This window comes from Crotalus tigris, unplaced genomic scaffold, assembly GCF_016545835.1.
Source record: "Crotalus tigris isolate CLP2741 ecotype Arizona unplaced genomic scaffold, ASM1654583v1 scf7180000024341.3516292, whole genome shotgun sequence".
NCBI classification, from domain to species: Eukaryota; Metazoa; Chordata; class Lepidosauria; order Squamata; family Viperidae; genus Crotalus; species Crotalus tigris.
In genome coordinates, this window is record NW_024100511.1 from 334,039 (window position 1) to 358,135 (window position 24,097).

Here is a 24,097-nt window from a genome sequence, read left to right on the forward strand (position 1 = left end):
AGACTTAGTTTTTTTAACATTTATATTTTATTGCAGAGGTCCCCAACCCCCAGCCCAAAACCAGGCCATAGCCCATTTGGAACTGGGCTGCAGGAGAGTCGGGCGAGCGCGTGGTTGCGCAGAGCTCCAATTGTGCAAGTGGCGGGTTCTCTCTCATGCATGTAGCTCTACTTGTGTGAGTGGTGGGCGCTCACGCTCCAAGCTCCATTTGTGCACAAATTGAGCTGTGCTCTCACATGCTCCTGCCTCTCATACAAAACCATCTCTTCTCCCCCTGTGCTGCCAAGACAGAAAGGTTAGAGGCTGCTGTTTTATTGTATTTTACTAATCTAGGTGAAATATTAAGATATATTGCTAGTCCATGTATAATATGCCACACGCTAAATAGATAAATTTAACAGGAAAAAACATTCCTGGATGGACATTCTTTGTGAGAGCACAGAGATGCTTCTCCTTGGCTGAAAAAAAAATCCTTTAGAGCAGGCATGTCAAACTCATGACGTCACATGACGTCGCGCAACATATCGGGCCGGTTTTGCCATTGCTGGCAATGGGGTAGGCATGGCTTCCACGTGATGTGTCCGGCTCGCGGGCTGGCAATTTGACACCCCTGCTTTAGAGAAACCACTCTGAAAATAATTTCCTTTACTAATTAACACTAATTATAGCCTCATAATTGTCCTGCCAAAGTTCCTTTAGATCTTAACTCATTGTGTTACACCTAGATGAGTTATTTAATACTTTGATATTTCTGTTATTTAGCATTTTAGACTTAGTGTTTAGATAACATGCTTTGTACATAACGAGAATATTGTAATCCTTAGCAAAGTGAAGAGCAAAAACTATGAGAACAAGCTCCTTCGGATCCAAGTCTCTTAAAAATATACTTACTATTAAGATCAGAAAGTACTTTCTTCTTGGTAATGTTATACTGATTCACCAAATAGTCGATTTGCTACAAAGAAAGCAACAAACATAGGACTGATCACATACCCATGTTTACCAAGGCAGTAATATTCACTTGCAGCATCACAAAAGCTCTTGAATTCTAGCTTTATGAGATAGATGACAGTTCAATATCCAGTCTACTTCATAGCCTGATTGGGAATCATGATGACTATATAAACTCTTAATATTAACTACTGGTAAACTTGAATAGAAGTTTTTTTTTCTAGAGGCATTTGAGGGTAACGGATAATCAGACAGATCTTCTACTGTGAGCCACATCCCATTCAAAAGTTTAGATGAGCATTTTTATTATGGCAAGATTCTCACAATTACTGGAAGAGTGTTAAAAATAAAAGTGCTGTGCAATATTGCAATTAGTGGAGCACACTACAATCAATATAATCAATTGTTAAATAGGAGCTCAGTTTTAAGTGGCATGCTTTTAATAATATTTTAAATATCTTGTACTATCATGTAAATATAAAATTGAATCCAGCCACAGAATCATGGCATGCCTACTTTCCTAACAGGATACGAAGCCACCCAAAAGAAAAAGGTACATTACCCCAGGAGTTCCATTCAGGAACATCTGAAGGTCTCTGAAATTATTGCTTATGAGTCCCCTGGCTCCTTGGACTTGGCTTGTGAGATGCTGGTTAGCCGCACAGGCAAAAAACACCCCAATACTAGGTAGTAAGAGAAGAAAGAATTATTCTTATTTTTGCAGAGTTAAATAATATTGTTATCTGATTCCAAAGCACAGTAAAATTATCAGGGAACTATTTTCTGATATTGAAGTGGCCACTTATGTTGCTGTCTGTTAATATCTGTTCTAGAGAGCCAAGTTAGTGTATGTAATACAGGTAGTCGTCAACTTATATTTACAATTGAGCCCAAAATTTCTGTTGCTGAGTAAGATGGTTGTTAAGTGAATTTTGCCTCACTTTATGATTTTTTTTGCCACAGTTGTTAAATGAATAACTGCAGTTGGTAAGTTCTTAACAGAGTTGTTAAGTGAATCTGGGTTTCCCACTGACTTTGCTGGTCAGAAAGTCGCAAAAGGTGATCAAATGACCCTGGAACACATAAATAGTAACCAGTTGCTAGTCATCCAACTTTTGATCACATGACCATGAGGCTGCTGCAACACTTGTATGTGTGAAAACAGTCGTAAGTCACTTTTTCAGTGCTATTGTAACTTCAAATGGTCACTAAATGAATTGTTGTAAGTTGAGGACTACCTTAATGATTTAATCTTATGATAATACTGAAGAATGGTTTTAAGTTCATATCTTTGGGCAGGGTCCAAATAATCTGAATAAGGGGGGCGAGAATTGAAAGAGCCACTGTTGGCAGACTTAGTCAACAAAAATTAACAATATTCAATACTCTTGAGTTGTTCCATATTGTTATTTCAGCATCCACAATCTCCTTTCAAGCATTGCTGGAGGAAAAGACTTCACAAGTTTTAAACTGTGGTTTAAAAAGAAAATTGGTAGATTACCCATTTTATTAAATTTATTATGACCACCTACTTCAAAAGGCAACCATAAGAAATACAACTGGATGGGATTCTTGGAGTTTGAAAAATTTTGGTTGTGTAATTCCTTATCAACTGGGCAGCTCATTGGGAACTACAATGTGTTGCTTAGGAGGGATTCTCATATTTTCCCCAGATCTCCTCTTTAGCCTAGGTAGCTTAGACTTGTCACACCAGATACATGGAGTCCACATATTCAGAAGTCTGGTAACTTTAAATATGACTTACTGGAAGATGCAAGTTATAATTGCAGTGTAATGTTTAGTTTCCTTGGCAAACAACTACTTTAAACAAGATGATGGGATAATTATACCCTGATACGTCACAGTGGGGACACTTATATGGGATGCTTCTAAAGAGTATTCCAGCATTTAATATAGCTAGAAAAATAGTATTACTTCTGATTCTGATTCTCAGGACCACATTTTAATTAATTGATGTATAACAGAGGGATAGCATCAAGATCACAAGACATGATAGTATCACTCTACATTGCACTAGTGAGGCAATACTTAGACTAATGCATCCAATTCTGGTCACCATGATACAAAAAATATGTTGATATCCTAGAAAGAGCAACAAAAATGATAGGGGTCTGGAGGCTAAACTCTATGACAAATGACTAGGTATGTATAGAATCGAATCGAATCGAATAGAATAGAATAGAATAGAATAGAATAGAATAGAATAGAATAGAATAGAATAGGAGTTGGAAGGGACCTTGGAAGTCTTCTAGTCCAGCTCAAGCAAAAGAACCTATACAATTTCAGACAAGTGACTGTCTAGTCTCTTCTTAAAAATCTCCAGTGATAGAGCACCCATGATTTCTTAAAGCAAGCTGTTCCACTGGTTAATTGTCCTCACTGTTACAAAGTTTCTCCTTAATTCCAGGTTGCTTTTATCTTTGGTCAGTTTCCAACCGTTGTTTCTTGTCCTGCCCTCTGGTGCTTTGGAGAATAGTTTGACATCATTTTGGTTCCTCTTGTCTGAACTTTTCCCAAAGTCTCAACATCTTTTTTGTAGTATGATGACCAAAATTGGTTGCAGTATTCCAGGTATGGTCTTAACTAGGGTTTTATAAAGAAGTACTAATACTTTGCATCAGGGTTTTTTTGTCATAGAATGCCCAGGACAGAGTTCCGGCACCTTTTTTGGATGGAACTTTGTAGGGTAGGCAAGGCGGGTTGTATGACATGTGTGAGTTCCAGCACTTTTTTTTTTTTCACAAACAAAGCACTGCTTTGCATGATCTTGATTCTATGCCTCTGTTTATACAACCCAGGATTGTATTAGCTTTTTTAGCTGCTGCACACTCCTAGCTCATAGTCAAGTGATCGTCCACTAGAACTCCAAGGTCCCTCTCACGGTTACTCTTTTTGAGCCAGGTCTCACCTAATGTGTACGTAAACCTTTGATTTTTCCTCCCTAAATTTCTCCACATTGAAACTCATTTTCTTGGATAGGGCCCATTATTCAAGTTTGTCAAGATCTTTTTGGATCCTGAGCTTGTCTTCTGGGTTGTTAGCTATTCCTGCCAGTTTAGTGTCATCTGCAAATTTGATGAATTCCCCTTCTAGTCCCTCATCTAAGTCATTTATGAAGATATTAAACTAAGAGTACTGGGCCTAAGACAGAGCCTTGTGGTACCCCACTGCTTATTTCTCTCCATGTGGATTTAATAACATTGAGGATTACTCGCTGAGTACGGTCAGCCAGCTACAAATCCATCTGGTAGTGATGTTGTCTATCCCACCTTTTTTTTAGCTTACAAAGAAGTAGGTTGTGGTCTACTTTGTCAAATGCCTTGTTGAAGTCTAAATATACTACGTCCACAGCATTTCGCTAGGAGCACAAGTAGTGTTCTCATCAGTACTCCCTATGAAAGGCCAACACCCATTGAGGGGAAAAAAATCTAAAAATAAACCAGTGGCTAAAGGTTTGGTGTCACAAAGAAGCAGCTTTTCAAAGAATTTTGAGGCTTTGTTTACCTTAAAGAATCATTTTATTGCTACATAGCTTCGGCAGGTACCTAATGAAGCCAAAAACTGAACCTTCCCTCCCCCAATCACCCGTAACAAAGCATAACTCACTCCATCATTTAACAGTCATCAATCATGTTCTCCAATTAGTTTGAAGTGCGAACCCTCCATCCCGTAACTCCTCTAGTTACATCTGACCTTGGAAATACTGTACTGAGATATGGTTGTGGCTATCTATCCCCCAATTACATATTTTCCCACCCGCTAGTCAAATATTGTTTGACTTTTACTCTAGAAGTGATATACAGGTTAAATAAAACAGGTTTGCTTCTTCATTTATGTCAAGCAAGAACATCCGATGTTAACAGTCTTGACAGCTTTGCTGTTAGCCTTTGTTGGAATATTCATGAACAGGAAGAGTCATGTGGTAACTCAGTCAGCCAATGTGAAGAAAGTGCTACTGAGTCTGTGCAAAAAAGAGTATTGAGTTAGGAGCTGGATTTCCAGTCTCAAGGTTTATCTCTGGTCTGTCTCTGTAAGAAGTCTTCATTAAGATATGTTGCTGTAAAGAAGAATGTATGGTAATGTAAATATTTTAATATAAAGAAGTTATTTTGAATCAGCTAAATGCAGTCAACTGTGAGAGCTTCTGATTTATTTTTCACCAATAGAGAAATTAAAATTCTCTAACAGCCTTGTTTCTACCTTCTCTGTTCTAGGTAATTATGCCTATTTTCCCCCTATCCTTTTTTCTGCCTTTTTGTGCTTGTTTTTCTACCTTTTATTTATTTAATCTTCTTACTATTATGTTAGTTTTATTTATCCTTTTCTTCCCTCTGTTTTTTTAAAGTTTTTGAGCTCCAATTCCTCCCTAGCTTATTATTTAAAATTTACCTTATTAATCCTCTTCTTCCTTGATTTCTAATGTTCCACTCTTGTCCTTATTATTTGCCGATTTATTTATCTTTTATTTTCTGCCCTGTATTTATTTTTATTCTCTAGTGGGGTCTACCCTCCCTTCCTATTGGAACCTCACGCTTAATTTTTGCCTTCACTTCCATTGTTTGCTGCTCTGGCTCTTGTTGTTTTCTCTGTCAGCTCCATTCTGTCTTTCGGTGTTCGAGTCGGCCTCATCTCTGCTCTTGTGTGATCTGCCGTTCAGCTTTCCAATTGTCTCAGCTCCACTGTCTGGTCTGCTCCAGTCAGCTGGCCACTCAGCTCTAGAGATCAGAGCTCTCTAACTTGATGCTCCTCTGCTGCTGCTGTGCTGCCCATCTCTGTTGCTGCTACGATCTCCCCTTCACTGATCCTGCTGCTGCATTTCTCCCCTTCACTGATTCTGCTGCTATGTTTCTCTCTTCCACATTTTTTGGCACCACCAATTTCTCACAGCTGACAGATTGTTCCAGGCCCTTTGTCCTCTGCCAGACCAGACAGGCTGCCAGGCTAGCAGGAGGTAGGGGAGGGGGCCTGCTGATCTCGCTGGGGAAGGAATGTGGATCAAGTCCTCCACAAGTCCTCCACCTGGGGCAAGTCACTGGGAAGGGTTGAAGGGCTGGAAACATGCAGGGTGAGGGCTGTGGTAGTTGGGCTGCCTCTAGTTTCCTGGGCGGTGGATCGGGATCTTGGCTGCCCCCTTGAGCTGGGCTGCCTAGATTGGAGTATTGGTCTAGGCTATTCCTGAATATATTGTGATCCACCAGTTCACTGCCTCCAACAGCCTCCCTTCTTGTCTGCTATTCAGCTGCCTGTTCGCTGCTCTCAATTTCCAGTGTTGGGCTGCTTAGTTGGGCTCCTGAGCTGGATCTGTTGTTCTCTATTGCTGGCTGCCTCCAATTCCATGTGTACCATTCATTTACTACGCTGCTGTGTTGCCGGTGTTTTCTTCCTTACCCCAATTTCTTCTTTTCCTTTATCTTTTCTATCTTCCTTATCTTTCTGCTCCTTTTTCCTCCCCCTTTCCCTTCTCCTTGTACCTTCCTACTTAGTTTAGTAACTTCTCTCCCCCTGATCTGATACTGCTTCCTACGCTGCCACCTAATAAGGAAAAGGATTAGCAGCTATCTTCTGGTACTTGATAGCTGTCTTCTGGTGCTTGAGGGGCTATTACAGGGAGGAGGGGGTTGACTTACTGTCCAAAACACCAGAGGACAGGACAAGAAGCAATGGATGGAAGTTCATTCAAGAGATATCCAATCTGGAACTACAAAGAAATTTCCTAATAGCAAGAACAATTTATCAGTGGAACAGCTTATGTCCTGGAGTTGTGAGCAATTTGTACCATAAGAGGCCCATGATTTAAAAGTCCATCTGTTTAGACTGATTGGTGATAACTGTGTTCACTTTTCAAGCATTCTACAGATTAAAGGGCTACTCCTTGAATATATGATTATCTTTTATCTTGCAAAAGTCACAGTTAATCAACCATGTCTTTCCATAAAACATTTGCAAAGAAGTGTCCTCTCCAACATGCTAGAGACATGTCCACCCACCACTACTATTGTGCATCTTTCACACAAATCAGAGGGCTATTGGGGATGAAACTGGGAACTGTGCTAATATCTGTATATATCTTCATCCCTTCTATTAAATTTTGTTAAGCTCAAAACAAGGGCAAAAGCCAGAATGAGAATGTTTGTCTTTAGTACTTTGGACTCTGAAGGAGATCAGTGAATATCATCATGTTTCTAGGGACAATAATGAGATTTATTTGTCTTCTACAGACCAATCAACCTGACATCAATACCTGGAAGATCCTGGAAAAGATAATGAAGCAACAGATCTGTGAAGACTTAAAGCAAGCAAAGTTATAACCAGAAGCCAACATGGATTTGTCAAAAACCAATCATGTCAAACAAGTCTTATTTCATTCTTTGACAAAGTGACTATATTAGTGGACCAGCAAAATGCAGTGGACATAGTATACTTGGATCTCAATAAGGCATTTGACAAAGTAGATCAAAACCTACTTCTTGGTGAATTAGAAAAATGTGGGATAGACAGCATCACTACCAAATGGATTTGTAACTCGCTGACAAACCATACTCAGTGATGTTCTGTCCCAGCCTACTTGAATACTTGCTCAAGCATTTTACTCACAAGAAACCCCTCTTCATGGAATCAGGCAGGATCCGCAAGAAAAAACAAAGCCCTTTTATTTTTACATATCTGACTCAATGTCCAAGACTTCAGAGGCAAGCAACACAATCCACAAAAATCCTCAGCACAAACAGTTGCCTTCAGCAACCAGCACCTCCCACACCTTCCCCCTTTATAATCCAGCCGGGGCATGGCTTCTTAATGGCTTTTCCTTTGCTTCTTGAGCTGCCTCACTGCCTTCCCCTGCCTTTCTTGTCTCTCTTCTCTACGCATCCATGCATCCGGGATTGGCCCCAGCTGTTCCTCTTCGTCGCCTAACTCAGGCTCCCAAAACAGCTGTGTCTCTGCCCGAATGTGAGTAGAGGGGCGGGCCTCCTTGTCTGAATGTGAGTCTTGGTGCTCCTCAGAGCCTTCCTCTGACTCCAGTGTCACTCCAGGCCCCTCCTCCTCATCTAAGACCTCAGACTCAGCTGCCAGATCCACTGGCTGGTGAGGAATCACAACAAGTTAGTCTTCAATGGTACTACATCCATATGGAGAGAAGTAAGCAGTGGAGTACCACAATGCTCTGTTTTAGACCCAGTACTCTTCAACATTTTCACAAACAATTTAGATGAGGGAATAGAAGAGGAATCCATCAAACTTGCAGATAACACTAAACTGGAAGGAATAACCAACACCCCAGATGAAAGAGTCAGGATCCAGATGGATCTCAACAGACTTGAACACAGGGGTCTATCTAATAAAATGAAATTCAGTGTAAGGTTTTACAGTTGGACAAGAGAAATTAAATGTACAGGTACAGATTAGGGGAAAACTGGCTCAATAGCAGTAACTGTGAGAGGGTTCTTGGAGTCCTAGTGGACAATCATTTAAATATGAGCCAGCAGTGTGCAGCAGCAGCCAAAAAAGCCAATGCAATCCTAGGCTGCATTAACAGAGGGACAGAATCAAGATTATGTGAATTATTAGTACTGCTTTATAAAGCCTTAGTAAGACTACACTTAGAGTACTGCATCCAGCTTTGGTCATCAGATTATTAAAAAAATCTTGAAACTTTGGAAAGAGCACAGAAAAGAGCAACAAGGATGATTAGGGGCTGGAGGCTAAACATATGAAGAACAGTTGCAGGAATTGTGTATGTCTAGTCTAGTGAAAAGAAGGACTAGGGGTGACATGATAGCATCCTTCCAATATTTGGAGGGCGGCCACAAAGAAGAGGCGGGTCAACCTATTTTCCAAAGCACAAGAAGGCAAGACAAGAAACAGTGATGGAAACTAATCAAGGAGAGAAGCAATCTAGAACTAAGGAGAAATTTCCTGACAGTGAGAACAATTAACAAGTGGAATGGGTTGCCTTCAGAAGTTGTGGGTGCCCCATCACTAGAGGTTTTTAAGAAGAGACTGGACAGCTACTTGTCTGGAATGGTATAGCATTTCTGCTTGAGCACTGGGTTGGACTAGAAGACTTCCAAAGTCCCTTCTAACTCTGTTATTCTGTTTCAGTTTCTATTCTCTAAAACATCTGAAGGCAGAACAAGAAATAACAAATGGAAACTAATTAAGGAGAAAAGCAACCTAAAACTAAGGATAGCTTTCCTGACAGTGACAACAATTAACCAATTTTGGTTAATTGCCTCCAAAAGTTGTGGGTGCTCTATCACTGGAAGTTTTTAAGAAGCTACTGCACAACCATTTGCCTACAATCGTATAGGATCTCCTACTTGGGTGGGAGGTTGGAAGACCTCCAAGGTCCCTTCCAACTGTATTGTTCTGTTCTTAACAAGAAATCAGTACATAGTTTCATTTGTTCAGATTGCTGCAGGCTGTCTTCTCTGAGAAAGCATTGAGATGTTTCTTTGAGGATGTCTTAGGGGGCTTTTCTGTACTGTCTTGAGATAGGAAATAAATATATATGTAGTTTACAACAAAATAAATTCCAGAAGAGCTCAAGTGAAAATGGTTTACAATTTTAGATTTCTGCCTTTCCAGTGGGGACTGAATCCAACTTAGTAATAAAATTTGGAATGCTTCATCTCTATCATGAAGACCTAAAGTTTCTGATAACTATCATGAAAAAATATTAGAAGTCTCTAAATATGTGGGTATAATTCCTGATCCAATTAATTCTCCAGAAATAATAGACAGATTTAGTTCTTTGGCAGTCAACCCAAATTTACTCTGTGTTTAGCTTACCTGCTTAGCAATGTAGCTACCAAAAGGAGGCTAGTGAAGCAGCCCCTCCGACAGTTGGCATTCTTCTTCTGTCTCTGGTGCATTTCTCCACCACAATTGTCACAATACCGGCACAGACAGAAACAGAGCCCAATCAGCGGAAGCAACAGGACAAATATGATTCCGAGGGCAGCTGAGATTATGAACCCGATTTCATAGTAAACTGCCTGTAGTTTAGAGAAAGCAGCAGGTGTTACAACTTGAAAGGAAGGGCTTGATGTGTTTCTTGAATTAGGGAACTACCATCCATTGGATGCAAATTCTTGAGCTTTAGACAGGAGAGGCAGAAGGCACTACTAGCCCCTCTCTCCTCTGCCAATTCTGGGAAAGAGCACACAGGAGAGCAACTATCAGTTCAACTCAAAAGCACATTTGAAGCTGGATCCCTAACAAATTCACAACTTTCCAAAAGTGTAACTTCAGCAGCATCAATGCACAGGTGAAAGTGTTCCAGTCAAACAGATCACTCTTATGCTACCTCTGACGTACTCTGGATCTTTTTTTCCAAAATGATAGGGGCATGAAATATTTGAATCTTCTTGAGACTTCAAGAGAACCATCATGGTGTACATAATACAGTTTAAATCCATGAAAAAGGGTTCCATGAAAAGCAAAAAGTGCTTCCATAAGATCTCAGAATACTACCATGTTTCCCCGAAAGTAAGACCTACCCAGAAAATAAGCCATAGCTTGATTTTTGGATGTGGACCTAATATATGCCCTACCCCAAAAATAAGCCCTAGTTTTGGGGTGAAGCACAGGCCTAAAAATCAAACTAGGGCGGGGGTGGAGGAATGGAGTTGCCCCATGCACCCTGCACTCATTTAGCAGTCCTCTCATGAATTGACACCTGCCTGTCCTCACCAACCCACTTCTGTGGCATCCTCAGGCTGCATTTTGCAGTCAGAGGCCTTTCTGGAAGGCCTTTGCAGCCGAGAACCAAGCTATGGATTCAATCCTTCTGGAAAGGCCTCTGACAGCAAAATGAAGGGCAGAGCTCCATTCTCAGCTGCTCCTTTGGCCACAGAAGAGGGCTGGCTGGGTAGGGCTGTTGGTGCTGCTGCGGCGAGGGGAGTGGAAAAGACTCCCCCCGAAAATAAGACCTGAAGGAAGAAAAAAAAGACCGGATCTTATTTTCGAGGAAACATGGTATATTTGTTGCTGTTCCATGTATAAATTCCCTAGACCAGGGGTCTTCAAACTTGGCAATTTTAAGACTTGTAGACTTCAACTCCCAGAATTCCCTAGCCAACATACTGTAGCTGGGTGGGGATTTCTTGGAGTTAAACTCCACAAGTCTTAACATTGCCAAGTTTGGAGACCCCTGGCCTAGACTAACCAAAACATGACAGGAGTGTATATAAAGTGTATAAATATACAAATATAAATATACAAATATATACAAATACAAATATAAATATTCATGGTATTTTAGAAGCAAAAGGTGTGTGAGATAACAACAAAAAATTTACCTGAAGAGTCAATACAACATTTTCGGGCTGTGGAAATCCGAGGAAAATGGTGTACAGAGCAGCAGGAATAAAAAGAAAGCAGGTGAGCAATAAATGAACCACTCACAGAATTTATGCAGCCACCAACTCAAGTGAAAACAGCAAGGAATAATTGATTAAGTAAATCAAGTATTTACAAAGCAAAACTCTGACAATGTGAAATACCTTTGGTTTTTAACACTTAATTGACATTTAATTTATGCTAGTCTCACTAAGAGAACTACCATGTTTCCCTGAAAATAAAACCCGGTCTTATATTTGTTTTGCCTCCAAAAGAGGCAGTAGGTCTCATTTTCAGGGGATGTCTTATTTTTTTCCTGACACCTGCCTTGACTCACGGCGGTGGCGGCACCAACAGCCCCATTCAGCAGGAGCCTGCATGGCAGCCAGTCCACTTCTGTGGCCGCTCACAGCAGGAGGCCATGTAGCCTGCCACACCATGCTGCCATGAGGCAAGGCAGGTGGGGGAGAGGATGGAGCTGCCCCCAAGTGCCCCATAGGCGCCCAAACACTTTTCACCCAGAGGGAGAATGGAAGCTTCGTCTGTTTGCAAATGGGGCCCTTGGAAATGGAGCAAATCGCTCAATGTCCAAGCACCCCACCTGCAAGCAGACAAAGCTTCCAGTCTCTGTCATTTCTCTGCCTGGGCGAAAAGTCTTTGGGCACCTATGGGGTGCTGGGAAACTGAGCGAATCACCCAAACACTTTTTGCCCAGAAGGAGACTGGAAGCTTTGTCTGCTTGTGAATGGGGCGCTTGGAAATGGAGCAAATCGCTTCCAAAAAATCAGGCTAGGGCTTATTTTCGGGGTGGGTCTTATTTTTGGGAAACATGGTAACTGCTTCTTGGTACAGGCTGCGTTTTATTTCAAATTGAATCCTTCAACAGAATGAATTAACATTTGCATATAAACTATTGGGGTTTTTTTTTAGCTTTGGGGGCAGAAGTATATCATTTGGATTTCATTCTTTTTTTAACATCCTGTAGAAATAGAGAAACCCTACTTGGTTTAAATGTTTTTTCTAAATGTACAGTTTTTCTCAACTTCAGTGTTCAATAGTATCCTCACCGGGGAATTCTGAGAGTTGGAGTCCACATATCTCAATGTTGCATAGGTTGATAAACACAGATACAGAGAGTTAAATTCCCAGGGGTGTATCAGCACAGCAGTTGTGTCAAAACCAATTAATTCAGCCTCTGCTTTTATGTCTTTCAAAATGATATTTATGCAGGTTCAGATATAGATTAAACTTTACTTCCAGAGCTAAAAATTCTCCTTTAATTTCTCTTCTCTTTTTCTCTTTCCTGACATTAATTATAAATTGGTTACCTGAAAAAGTCTCTAATTCTTTAACAAAATAAATCTATAAAAAACAATTATTTGTCACTGTTTAGATGACCAGTTAAGCAGACACAATTCAGAGTATTGATTCAGACGTTCCATATTTCCTTTATTTAAAACATGCCTTTTTTACTGACTTATATAATGCACTTTTTACCAGTATGATGGGACCAAGATCAAAAATTCTTCACAAATACACTGTGGTTTCCTCAAGCCAGAGAACAAAGTTGGAAATATTTGAACACTTTTCAAGGAGGGCCTAAACCAACACTGGAGGCAGGAATGATCAACTGGGGTATACAATGTTTTGAGTTAGAAATAGTGATCTTAACTACTCCATAAGTGTTTCAAGCACAAAACAGCAGTTTTTAAAATCAAAAGAGGGATTCTGCATTCAAAATCAGGCTGTTCTGGACTCAAAACAGTACCGGGAAGGTCAAACGTTGGCATTATTCCAAATTCAAAATACTTCTTACGACTCCACTAGTCAATTATATCCCTGGATGTAAGCAGAATTGGCCTGAAGAAGAACTCATCAGAATAAATCCCTATTTATAAATCAGTTGCTATCACATCTCTCTTCAAAGAAACACTCCATAAGGACATGGTAGCAGATGGAGCTTTCAAATCATGGGGATCGGGCTGATGGTAAACCTTTCCTCATTTATATAATGAGCAAAGAATGCAGTGTTATTACATGCCTGAAAATGGAGGTCCACCACAACAATGCCAACTTTCACAGACAGGCATCTCTGATACTATAGGAATCTAAGAAGACCCTTACTGGTTTCTCAAACATAGCCCTTCCTAATGGTTGTCTGAATTTCAAAAATTATTCAAAAATGCATAAAAATGTAAAAATATAATATAGGGTAGGAGGAAATAAACATTGCAATCATGGTTTTAAAAACTATTCAACATATAAAAGGATTTAGACTTGACTTTTAAGTGTATGAGGTACAATAATGATATACAACAAAGTTACAGTGTCATTTACTTTGCATATCAGAAATTTCATCTCACTTTGTGGGGTAGATTGATAACCTCTAAGTCCTTTTTATGGTATTCAAAGGACAGTGTGTTTCAGTCATCTTCAAAATCCTCTAAAGCAATGACTTCCAGTTCCGGTTAGCGGCAACTGTGGTCGTTTAAAAAGACTTGTCTCTTCACCGGCTGATTTTCCTTTGCCAGTAGACCCCAAAGGGGGTTGAAAGTCGCCCTGGAGGGGCAACCACCGAGGAGGAGGCTTGCTGGTGACTGCAGGAAGGAAGCAGCTTCTCTCACAGCTCCAGCTGACTCCTTAGGGCCGACAGAGCAAAGATCGTCCTGTAAGATGGTCGATCATCTAGCTGCACCAGCCGAAGTCAAAAGAACAGCTAAGCATGAAGAAACCACCACGGAGAAATCTGGGTGAGCCTTTTTTTTCCCTCTTACCACCAACTATTTTTTCTGCAAAGAGCCTTTGGATGACTTCCCTGCCCTAAGAAAGCGGCGTTTGTCTATTTGGGAAAAAATATTTTGAATATAGAACAGCATTTATTGGACTTTCAACTTTTTGGATACTTGGGACCCCTGGAAAAACTTGTATTATAGAGCATTATTCTACTTGCTATATCAGAGATACTTGCTTTTCCCTACCTCCTTCTTCCTTATTCTCAAAATGAGATAAAAGCTTTTAACTTGGAAAGAAAAAAGCTTCTAAGCTCACTGAGGACATCTTGTGGTGAAAAGTGTTACTGCAATTGTAATGTTTCTAGGTGTTTGAAGATGGATTTGACTTTCAAATAATAACAAAAAGGAAAAGATAAAGGGTGGAAATAGCTGTGGGTTGACTTTGTGATCTAGAAACTGTGAAGGCAGATGTTTATTGACTTTTAATAAAATAGCTTCTACTAAAAGACTCTTTTACTATGGAAATGGAAAAATCTTACCCACAGCTTGATTATGAGCTTATACTGGAAAAAATATTGGAAGCTACAAAGTATATGAAATCATGGAGAAAAATTAAAGATCATTTTGCAGAACCACAAACTGAACCTCGAATTTTAAAAGATCAACCTATAGGCCAAGAAGAAGCCTATATGCAACAGTGTACACAATTTAATGAGATGGAAGAAGAACCTACTGACCAATTGAATTTTAGAAAAACTTTGGACCCAAAATCCCAGACTGAGACTTTAATTGATCACTCTACAAGTCAACTAATTATTACAGAAGAGGATATCTCACAAGTTTATGTACAAACTATGGAGAACTCTGAAGACCAAAGAATGACCTCAACTAAAACACTCTCACTTCTAAAACCAACAGGAACTGACTTCCAGATGCGATCTATTGGAAATTATGACAACTTGGATAATCAAGCTGTAATCATAATATGGAACAAAATTGACTATATTAGGCTACATGATACTGGAAGATGAGGAGGAGAACTTTGACCAGAACAATTTGTTGATAAATACCAGTACTCAAATATTGAGATTTGATGACATAGATGCGGCATCATGAAAACCAGCTTGGCACAGAAAAAAAGCCAGAGTTAGATTTTAAAATGTGATTTAAAATCTCACTTATTGGGTCAAAAAGGCTTTAGAGATCTGGATTGATTTGACAATTAACTGAGTATGTGAAATTAGTAAGATGACAATTTGTGTAATGATATGTTTGTTTTAGACATGATAATTATTTTGGTTGAGATTTAAACTTTATTTAATGGGTTGAAATGTTTCTTTATTTTTTATTCTGGTTATATAGAAAATTACTTTGTAATAGAAGAACTAAAGAGATTTACAATAAGAGAAAAAAGGGTATTAACCAATGATCTATTAAATTAAGAAATGGGATATATGTGAAAATATTAGAATGTTATTGTTGGAATACTATGTATGTTATAGAAGGGATACCCGAAGTCTTATTAATATGTTTATTTAAGATGAATTTAAATATGTTAATCAAAATTAGTGAAGCTTAAAAGCAGGATGATGATTGTTTGGACTGACTGAATTTTATGAAGAAATGGATTAAACTAAATTTGTTATATCATGTGAGGGAAATAGAGAGAGAAATCTTTAAGGTACTAACTTCAGTTATATATGTATGACTTCGTTTTTGGATGATTGATCCCCTCTGCCACAGTGTTTTCTTGCTGTAAATGTAAATGTAAATGTAAAAATTTAAAAAACCAATAAAATTTGTTTGAAAAAAAAATCCTCCAAAGCAATTATGTTTTCTCCATTATTGCAGGGAAGACAACTAATAATTTAGAAAAAGGGTCACACACAACCTCTATCAGACCATCTCTCCCAGTTCTAATAGCAAAGCAATGAAGGATGAAAGAGGTTTGGCCTGATAATTTGGCTCAGAAATCTCATAAATATATTTGACTGTAATTTTTAGGGCTATGGAATTGCCATGATCTTTGGAATGAGAAATTCTCCATCTCTTCAAAAGAACAAAATGTCTAAGTTGCACAAGAGATACATAGGAGATGATTTCTGGTTTGTGTCATGGCGATACAGCCAAGGGAAAGCGGGGCTCTCCTTCCCATGGTTGATTTCATCTGCCAGGGGGCCCGAAAGGGGTCTAAAGTCACCCCAGTGAGGTGATGAAGAAGGAGGGGACCCTCATTGATCACAGAAAGACAGCGGTTGATCTGGTTGATCCGAGGAAAGCCCTTTAAACGGGTGGGGGAAAGACAAGCTGCACTCATGCAGTTAGTCTTAAGCTACTGAAAACTGAAGAAGCAAAGCGTTATTCAGCAGATCGTGAACATCGTGCCTGGAACTGGGTGAGACTATCTGTCCTTTCTCTACTATTTTGCAACCTGACTCCCTGGAAAAGATAAATCTCCAAAAAGCAAGAAAGCTCCCAGATGTGGAAGGAAGGGGATTTTTGCCCCACTCCTCCAGAGAAACAAAAGCAGCGGTCTAAATCTTTTTGGGAGACAGAAACAGATACTGTAAGTATATAATACAAAATTGGAAATAATACAAAGACACAGCTTTGACAAATTTGGGGACTTAGATAATTGTTAAGACTTTTGAAAGATTATCAGGGTGAAGTTTAAGTTTTGCTTTAACTGTTGGAAGATTGATATCTAATGTCATTTAGTGGTGGAACACAGGTGTAGCACCAAAATCTGGTGTGTCTGGAGTGAATTGAGAATAAAGCCCAGATATAGATAACTACTTAGCTTCTTTGATGTTTTTGGAAGATTTTAGCTCTGCAGAGAGCAGCTGGAAACGGAGAAAAACATTCTGGGTTGTTTTCTGCATAGTGGGAGCTACAGATTATTTTGAAACTCACTGACCTTCTTGGATTATAAACATCAATTAACTTTTTCAATTAACTTTTGACTTCAAGAATTATCTTGAGAAAGAGGAAAATTTGCCCTTTTGTTATCTCTGCTTGGGGGAGACCGATGGATTGACTCTAGGATGGCAGGACATCTTGGATTAAAAACATTGGTTGATTGACAATTTCTGTTTTTTTGGATAAAACAGCTTTGGTAGACTCTGTAATTTTCCTTTTGGACTTGATGTTGATTGACAAAGGTGGATTACATTTTTCCCCCCAGTGGTGGACCTACACTTTGGAACCTATTGGATTACAAAGGCTATGTATAAGGACTATAAGAATCATATGAGATGGACATCCAGTGGCGACGGCCGCGCCGATGGCAGCTTTTTTCAGCCGTCCGCCCTGGGATGTGTCAAAGCCAGCTGAGATAGCGAGCAACAGCTGTCTCGCAGCTTGGAACCTCTCTCCCCAGGCGAAGGGGAGGAGGTGAGCTTTCCTCAGATAGTGGTAGAGTTCCCCGAGATCCCAAAGCTTTTTTTTGGTGGTCGGAGGGTGAGAGCTCCCACGGAGTCTGAGGTGTCCTCCACATTCCAGGATGCCTTTGCCCTGATTTTCTCCAGGGCAAAGCTAGACGCTGCTTCCACATCTGCGCTTAAAATGAATTTGTCAGTAAAATTTAAAGCAGACAGAGCTGACCAGGAGAGATTAAAATGGTGATTATTTTGAGACTTTAACTCTGGAAAAGAATTTATCTTCTCCTTTTTTCAATCAAGAGTGGTGAAAAATGGTGCTGAGATGTTGATTCTTTGAGTGAAAGGACCGGAACTTCTATTTGGAACAATGTAACAGATTTTGTATTTATATAAAATGCAAGAATCTTCTTTTTTTCTTTTAAGGGGGCTTTTGTCTTTTTTCCTCCCCCTTTTTTTCTTTTTTCTTTTGGTATTTGTTGATTTTATAAGATTTTAGCAGATCTTTTAACAAGTGGTCTTAAAAATAAAATGGCTTCAAAGCGTCTCCGAGCTTCTGTTGTTTCTAAAGCCTCAATCACGACAGATTAAAGAAGAGATGGAGGAATTTTTTGAAAATAAAATTAGGGAACTAAGAGAGGACATTGTGTCTGCATTTCAAAAGTTTGTTGGTCATATAGATCGTCTGGATGATCGTATTGATGATGTTGTGGAAAATTTTGAAAAACTGGAAGATCGAATTGATAAAGTAGAAAATAAGGTGGAAATAATACAGGATGAAATTACTATGTTACAATATAGAGACATGGAATTTGCTTTAAGAATAAGGGGAATGAAAGAAAACACACAAGAGGATTTGAGACAAGTGGTGGTAAAAGATAAAGTTTTCATTTTGGGGGCTGAGCCTGAAGAAATACTGAGAGAGATGGAAAAAGTTTTTAGGGTTAATTCAAGGGTTGCGAGGTAGAGGAATTTGCCACGAGACATGGTTATTTATTTTTCTAGGAGATCACTTCGTAATGAAATTTTACAGGCTTTTTATAAGCAGAGATTTCAAATTGCAGCTCAAGATGTTATAATTTTAAAAGAAATACCTTCAAAAATTCTTAGAAAAAGAAAGGATTTTGCTTTTTTTGGCTGATGAGCTCAAAAAACGACAGGTCTGGCTGGAATAGTGGTGAATTATGCTGGGATATATCATAGACTTAATACAATTTCAAAGGCGAAAGATTTTTACACTTCTGTTTTGAAGGCGGGCTCTCCATCATCTTTACGACTTGAGATAATAGAAGAAAAGTTGGAAGAGCAGCCGGTTGAAAGTGCTATGTTATTGGATGTAGGAGACATACAGGCTGAACCTCTGCAGCAGTTTCTTGTGACAAGATTTTTTTAAAGAAACCGAGAATGACTCGTGCAGCCTATAGACGTAAAGTAAAAGAACAGCAGAAGGCGGATGTTGGAATAAAGAAAAGGAAATGATGAACTTTTGTAGTAGTTTTTTGAGATAGAAGATGTTTTAAAGCAGTGGTTCTCAACCTTTCTAATGCCGTGACCCCATAATACAGTTCCCCATGTTGTGGTGACCCCCAAGTGGGTGTGGCCACCAATAAGAGGGAGTAGGACAGCTAGGGAAAAGGGAAAAAATGGCGGACAGCATGGTTTGGCGACCCCCATGAAATGGTTGTTTGACCCCAAATGGGGTCCCGACCCACAGGTTGAGAACCACTGTTTTAAAGGAATAGTGAATGATTCGTGTAATATGTAGATGTAAAGAAAAAGAACAATAAATGTTAGTTTAGCTGGTAGTTTGATTTAGTATATTTTAAAGGAATAGTGAATGATTTGTGTAGTATGTAGATGTAAAGAAAAAGAAAAATAGAAGGTGTCGATTTAGTGGAAAAGTTTAAATATTTGGGAGTATATATATTATAAATTTTTAATTTAAAGTGTATAAAAATAATTATGAGATATTATGGGTAAATGTATAAAAGAATTTAAATTCTAATGATCTCTATTGGTGAGAATTTTAGTGATTAAGATGAATGGTTTGCTGAAACTTCTTAAGTAGGAGGGTATTAATAGATTTACTTAGGGGTGGGAAAAAAAGCAAATAGCCAAGTTTATCGAATGTAAGTTTGTTGGTTGGGTTATATTGGAGGGAAAATTTTGTGTTTATTATGGATGAATGGTTGTTTAAAAGAAATATACACCTCAGCGTGGAAAAGATGGATAAATTACATGTAGAGTAAATATGGGTTAGAGTTGATATGGGATTAAAAAGTATTATTTAGATTATGAATAATTTTTAGTTTTTAATTTGGAATTGCTTATATTGTTTTTTTTGTTTTTTTGTGTTTTTTTAATTTGCTTACATTTGTTTTGTATTCGAGTTAAAGCATATTATTGATTTTGTTATTTGTATAGTTGGATAAATTTATTTAGAATTTGCTTGTTTAATTTGTAACCCTGTAACCAGCTCTGGGAAGTGAGGGGGGGAGGGAGGGGGTTATTTTAGGGGGGGATATTGTTAAAAACTTGTATAAAACTTTTCAATAAATAAATAAATGAATGAATGAATCATATGAGATGATTTTAAACTTAAAATCAAATTTAAATAGTATTGTCTACAAATGAACATGGCTGCAGCCATTCTTCCTACTCATTTTTGGTTGCCACATAGAATAGAGGGAGGGTGTTTGCCCAGGTGCTTCACTAGTCAAAATAATCTTTTGTCCTGTGGGAACCAAGGTCATTGGCTGCTCCCAAGACTGCAGGCTGGATTTTGCATAAAAACCCCACCGAGAAGATGTATTGGGGAATGTAGTTGCTTGCATAGTTCTATGGGTGGGATTTTTAAACTTTGTATTGGGGAATTGTTACATATGTTTCCAGACTTGGTTTTACTTTTAATGTTCTGATACTTTGTAACTAATAAACATGTTGTTTGAGGAATTTACAAGCCTCAGAGTTCTGCTTTATTCATCTCTGTCTGTCAGAACCATGACATTAAACCAAGTCTCATAAAACTTCATTTGCTCAGGGTGCTGGGCCCTGACTGCCTGCCCACTCACTTTGGGAGAATGGTAAAGACTCAGTGAAGACTCGGGATGGAGGAGAAAATTGAAACCACTGCTAGCCACAATGGGACTCAGGCTGTCAGAATGCAGGCTGGTGCTCCAGCCATTGAGGAGGCGTCACTGGCAGGGGCTCAGGCGTAAACCAGGTTGATGCAACCTGGGAAGCTGGTACCTAGTGGACCTCTATTAAGCTGAGGCTGCTGCTTAGTGCAGGAGCACTCATGTAACCACTGGAGAGGAGTTCTTATTGCTGTTGTCCCAGGGTTGTTTATCTGTGGACAGCAAGAAAGGAAAGGGATTGATGGGATGGGACAACTCTGAAGAATGGAGATTGCAATCCCAGTCCACAGCCCATCGCTCAAACAGTTGAAGGACAAGTTCAGCAGGCTGGAGATAAAGGATATAATTCCTATTGGTCAGGAGGTGGGTGCCATGGGGGGGGGAATGCCAAGAACTACCCATCTCTTTCCTCCCTCACTGGAGTTCCAGCATATCCCCCAACCAGCTGTGATACCAAGTCCTGTATCCCAGCCAAGTCTATTGTCGTGGCTTTGAGATACCAGTCCAGGAGTCCAGCCAAGAGACGTCTGAAGAGTAGTGCAGCCACATCCCCAGGACCAGCAAGCAACCCAAGCCCAGCAGCAGGTGCAGGGGGCTCTGCCGAGCTTTGAGCCACCTCCGATCAAGCCCACCTTTGATGGCGATCCCAAGAAGCTGATCTTCTTCTTAAACCAGGTGTGGGCTCATTTAGATCGCCACACTTATGCCTACCTGGATGGGGCTAGGATGGTGAATGCTGTGGCGGCAAATTTAGAGAGAGAAGTGGCTGATTGGGTGACCAACCTCCATAATGAAGGGGCTCCTGAATTGCATAACATTAATCTATTCATGGAGCAATTCTGCGGTCATTCTGAAGACAAATCCCAAGCCCTGCTGACCAAGAAAGAGATCCACTGCCTGAAGCAAAGAGGTCACCCTACTAGGGAGTACGTCCATGAATTCAGGAAAGTTGCTAGTTGGCTGGGGCAGTGGCCAGAATGATCACTGATCAACTACTTCAAGCAGGAGTAGATTGCAACTTGCTTCAAGCCTGCCTCATTCAAGGTTTTCCTAACCTATTGCATGAGTGGTATCACATGGCAGTGGTGCTAGACATCAATTTGGACCACCCCAGAAAGTCAAGCACCACCAAACCCAAACAGCCACATGTCCAGGAAAAACACATTTATGGCCAAAGTTCCCAAGCCACTACAGCCACCAGTGTCTCCCAAGCACCAGCCAGGGTTCCAATCAAGTGCTACCAGTGCGTTCAGATGGGTCACCATGCTGTGGAGTGCCTGGCTCCTAACCCTCAACCCAGGAGTGTACCAGTCACTGCTGCAAAACCACAAAGAGCTCCCAGAGGGGGAAGAGAAAAAACGAACTGGGCACATCAGGACCCAGGTGTCAAAGGACTGTCTGCCGAGCTCAAAGCCAAACTCCAATTTGAGCCACAGCAGATGCTGGCACCGTACGACAGTGATGAGGAAGGCGAGGAGGACTCCATGGTGAGTCAGCCCATTCCCTCTTTTGCCATTCCAACTAGGCTAGTAGTGCGCAAAACAGGGGTCCGCATGAATTTGAATGTCCTAATAGACTCGGGGTGCACTCAGTTTAACATACCCACCATACTCAAACTGGGCATCTGAGCTAAACTACTGCTCCTACTCATGAGGTTTGAGCAAGCTGACGGGTCCCTCATCGGAGAAACCTGTCATGCACCTAAACGAACCTGTGCATTTGAAAATGGGTCGGCACTGGGAAATCATCCATTTTGTGGTGGTTCCGAAGATGACTGAAGCAGTAATTTTGGGGCTTGCGTGGCTTGATAAATGGCATCCTAACATCTGGTGGGAGGATGGAATGCGGAAAAAGACTGGGGATAGGGCTCCTCCCACCTGCCACTGACAATAAAACAAAGTGTCAGAATCCAATTATATTTCATCTCTAGTTGAAAACCCCATTTCTGCCCTCTCTGGATTCTGTCATATGATGAAGGTGAAGTGGGGTGAACAAAGGGGCTTTATGGCCCTCATTTCCTTCAGTACAACTTCAAAGGAATTGAATGTGGATACCACCAAAAGGACTAAATCATAACAATGGGGCCATCAGCTTTCATCTACTCCTCTCTGAAGTCTCCCTTCCACTGGCAGTGAGGAAAAAGGGGGTGGAAATGTAACACCTGGGATTGTCGCTGGAAAGATGGTGGGGTGGGGTGGGGCTGCTGGGAACCCCTTAAAACCTTGAACTGTAGGGCTTGGGCCCCAGGTCCTGTCTAGAACGCCTGCAACCATTCTCTCTTAATAAAGGATGCCTGTTGGAAGAAATATTCCAAGAGTTCTGTCTTCTTAAGATGCAAAGTGGGGTGGGTCCTTACATTAGACAGGACTTGCAAAATTAGTCCACCTGGAAGGGAGAACCTTGCCGGGGGACTTTGCAAAAATTACCATGTCAGACGACAGAGCAGGGAAGAGAGAAAACTCCCCGGGAAGGGAGATGCTGCCCCGACTGAAACCCTGCCAGATGTCGGGATCTGAGAGGTCAGATTCCTCAGGAGAATAGGTGATGGAGACACGGGACCACAAACCTCGGTGGTCAATGGGCGTTGGAAAGAAGGGCAAATGGGAAAAGAAATCAAGAAAAGTGACCCTGAGACAGGGGGCCAACCAACCAGAATGGAAGCAGGAGATGGAGAAATCCCTGCACGCAAGTGAAGAGGAAGGGAGCTGGGCACCATACTCAGGCTGGATCCTAGAGAAAGCTATCGACCTGATGAAGAGAACTCTCAGCTCCCTAGGAGAGGAGAATTCTGAGCCCTACAGCCGCCCCAGCTCCAGGAGCCACAAAGTGAGAGACACCGAGGGGGAAGTGGAACCTGCAGTCCCGGGGACATCTGCTGATCCAGTAGTCTCCACTACCCGCTGACCCACAGATTGCGATCTGGATGGAAGACACTACTACCAACAACGAAGGCACCGGTCCATTCAAAGACTCCCACCACTGGACATGAAATTCAAGGGGGAGCCAACATGCTTGGGGTTTTTCCTAACCCAAGTCCTCAGCTACATGGAGGAATATGGGCGGCACATCCCCAGAGACAAAGCCTGTATCCGGATCGTGCAATTTGCCCTGGACAGGCCGGTCGCACATTGGGTGGTGAACTTGCACGACTCCAATGCCCCAGAGCTCAACAACTTCAACTGTTGCATGTCCTCCCTGAGAAGGCGATTTGAGGACCCCCTGGGCTGATCGCAAAGCCCACAAAAGGATAAAAACGATGAGGCAAGGCAAACATCCAGTAGCCGAATATACGCAAGAATTCCGAGCCATTTCCAGCAAACTGAACTGGCCGGAAGACATCCTCCTTAGCCATTTCAAAAATGGATTAAATTATGACCTATATGACGCTTGCCTATCCTGAAGGGACCCACACCAACTTGAGGAATGGTATGTCTTGGCAGAGGAAGCAGAGATTGACATATTGAAAAGACACCGCAGAGGAAAACAATGGAGCCACTCACCGCCTGAGTTGACATGTGAACCAGTGAAACCATCGGCT

The 24,097-nt window shown here is 40.7% G+C and overlaps 1 protein-coding gene across 21 annotated transcripts in view; it reads right to left on the reverse strand.

The window, feature by feature from the left end:
- PROM1 (prominin 1) overlaps window positions 1-24,097 on the reverse strand; it is a 261,692-nt gene that overhangs the window by 93,527 nt on the left and 144,068 nt on the right. For all 21 annotated transcript variants that reach the window (XM_039326544.1, XM_039326562.1, XM_039326543.1 and 18 more), the window contains 4 exons: window positions 11,274-11,300; window positions 9,763-9,968; window positions 1,514-1,634; window positions 892-955 (listed from right to left, as the gene is read on the reverse strand). In XM_039326544.1, coding sequence (XP_039182478.1) covers window positions 892-955; window positions 1,514-1,634; window positions 9,763-9,968; window positions 11,274-11,300 — 418 coding nt within the window. The remainder of the gene's footprint in view (window positions 1-891; window positions 956-1,513; window positions 1,635-9,762; window positions 9,969-11,273; window positions 11,301-24,097) is intronic.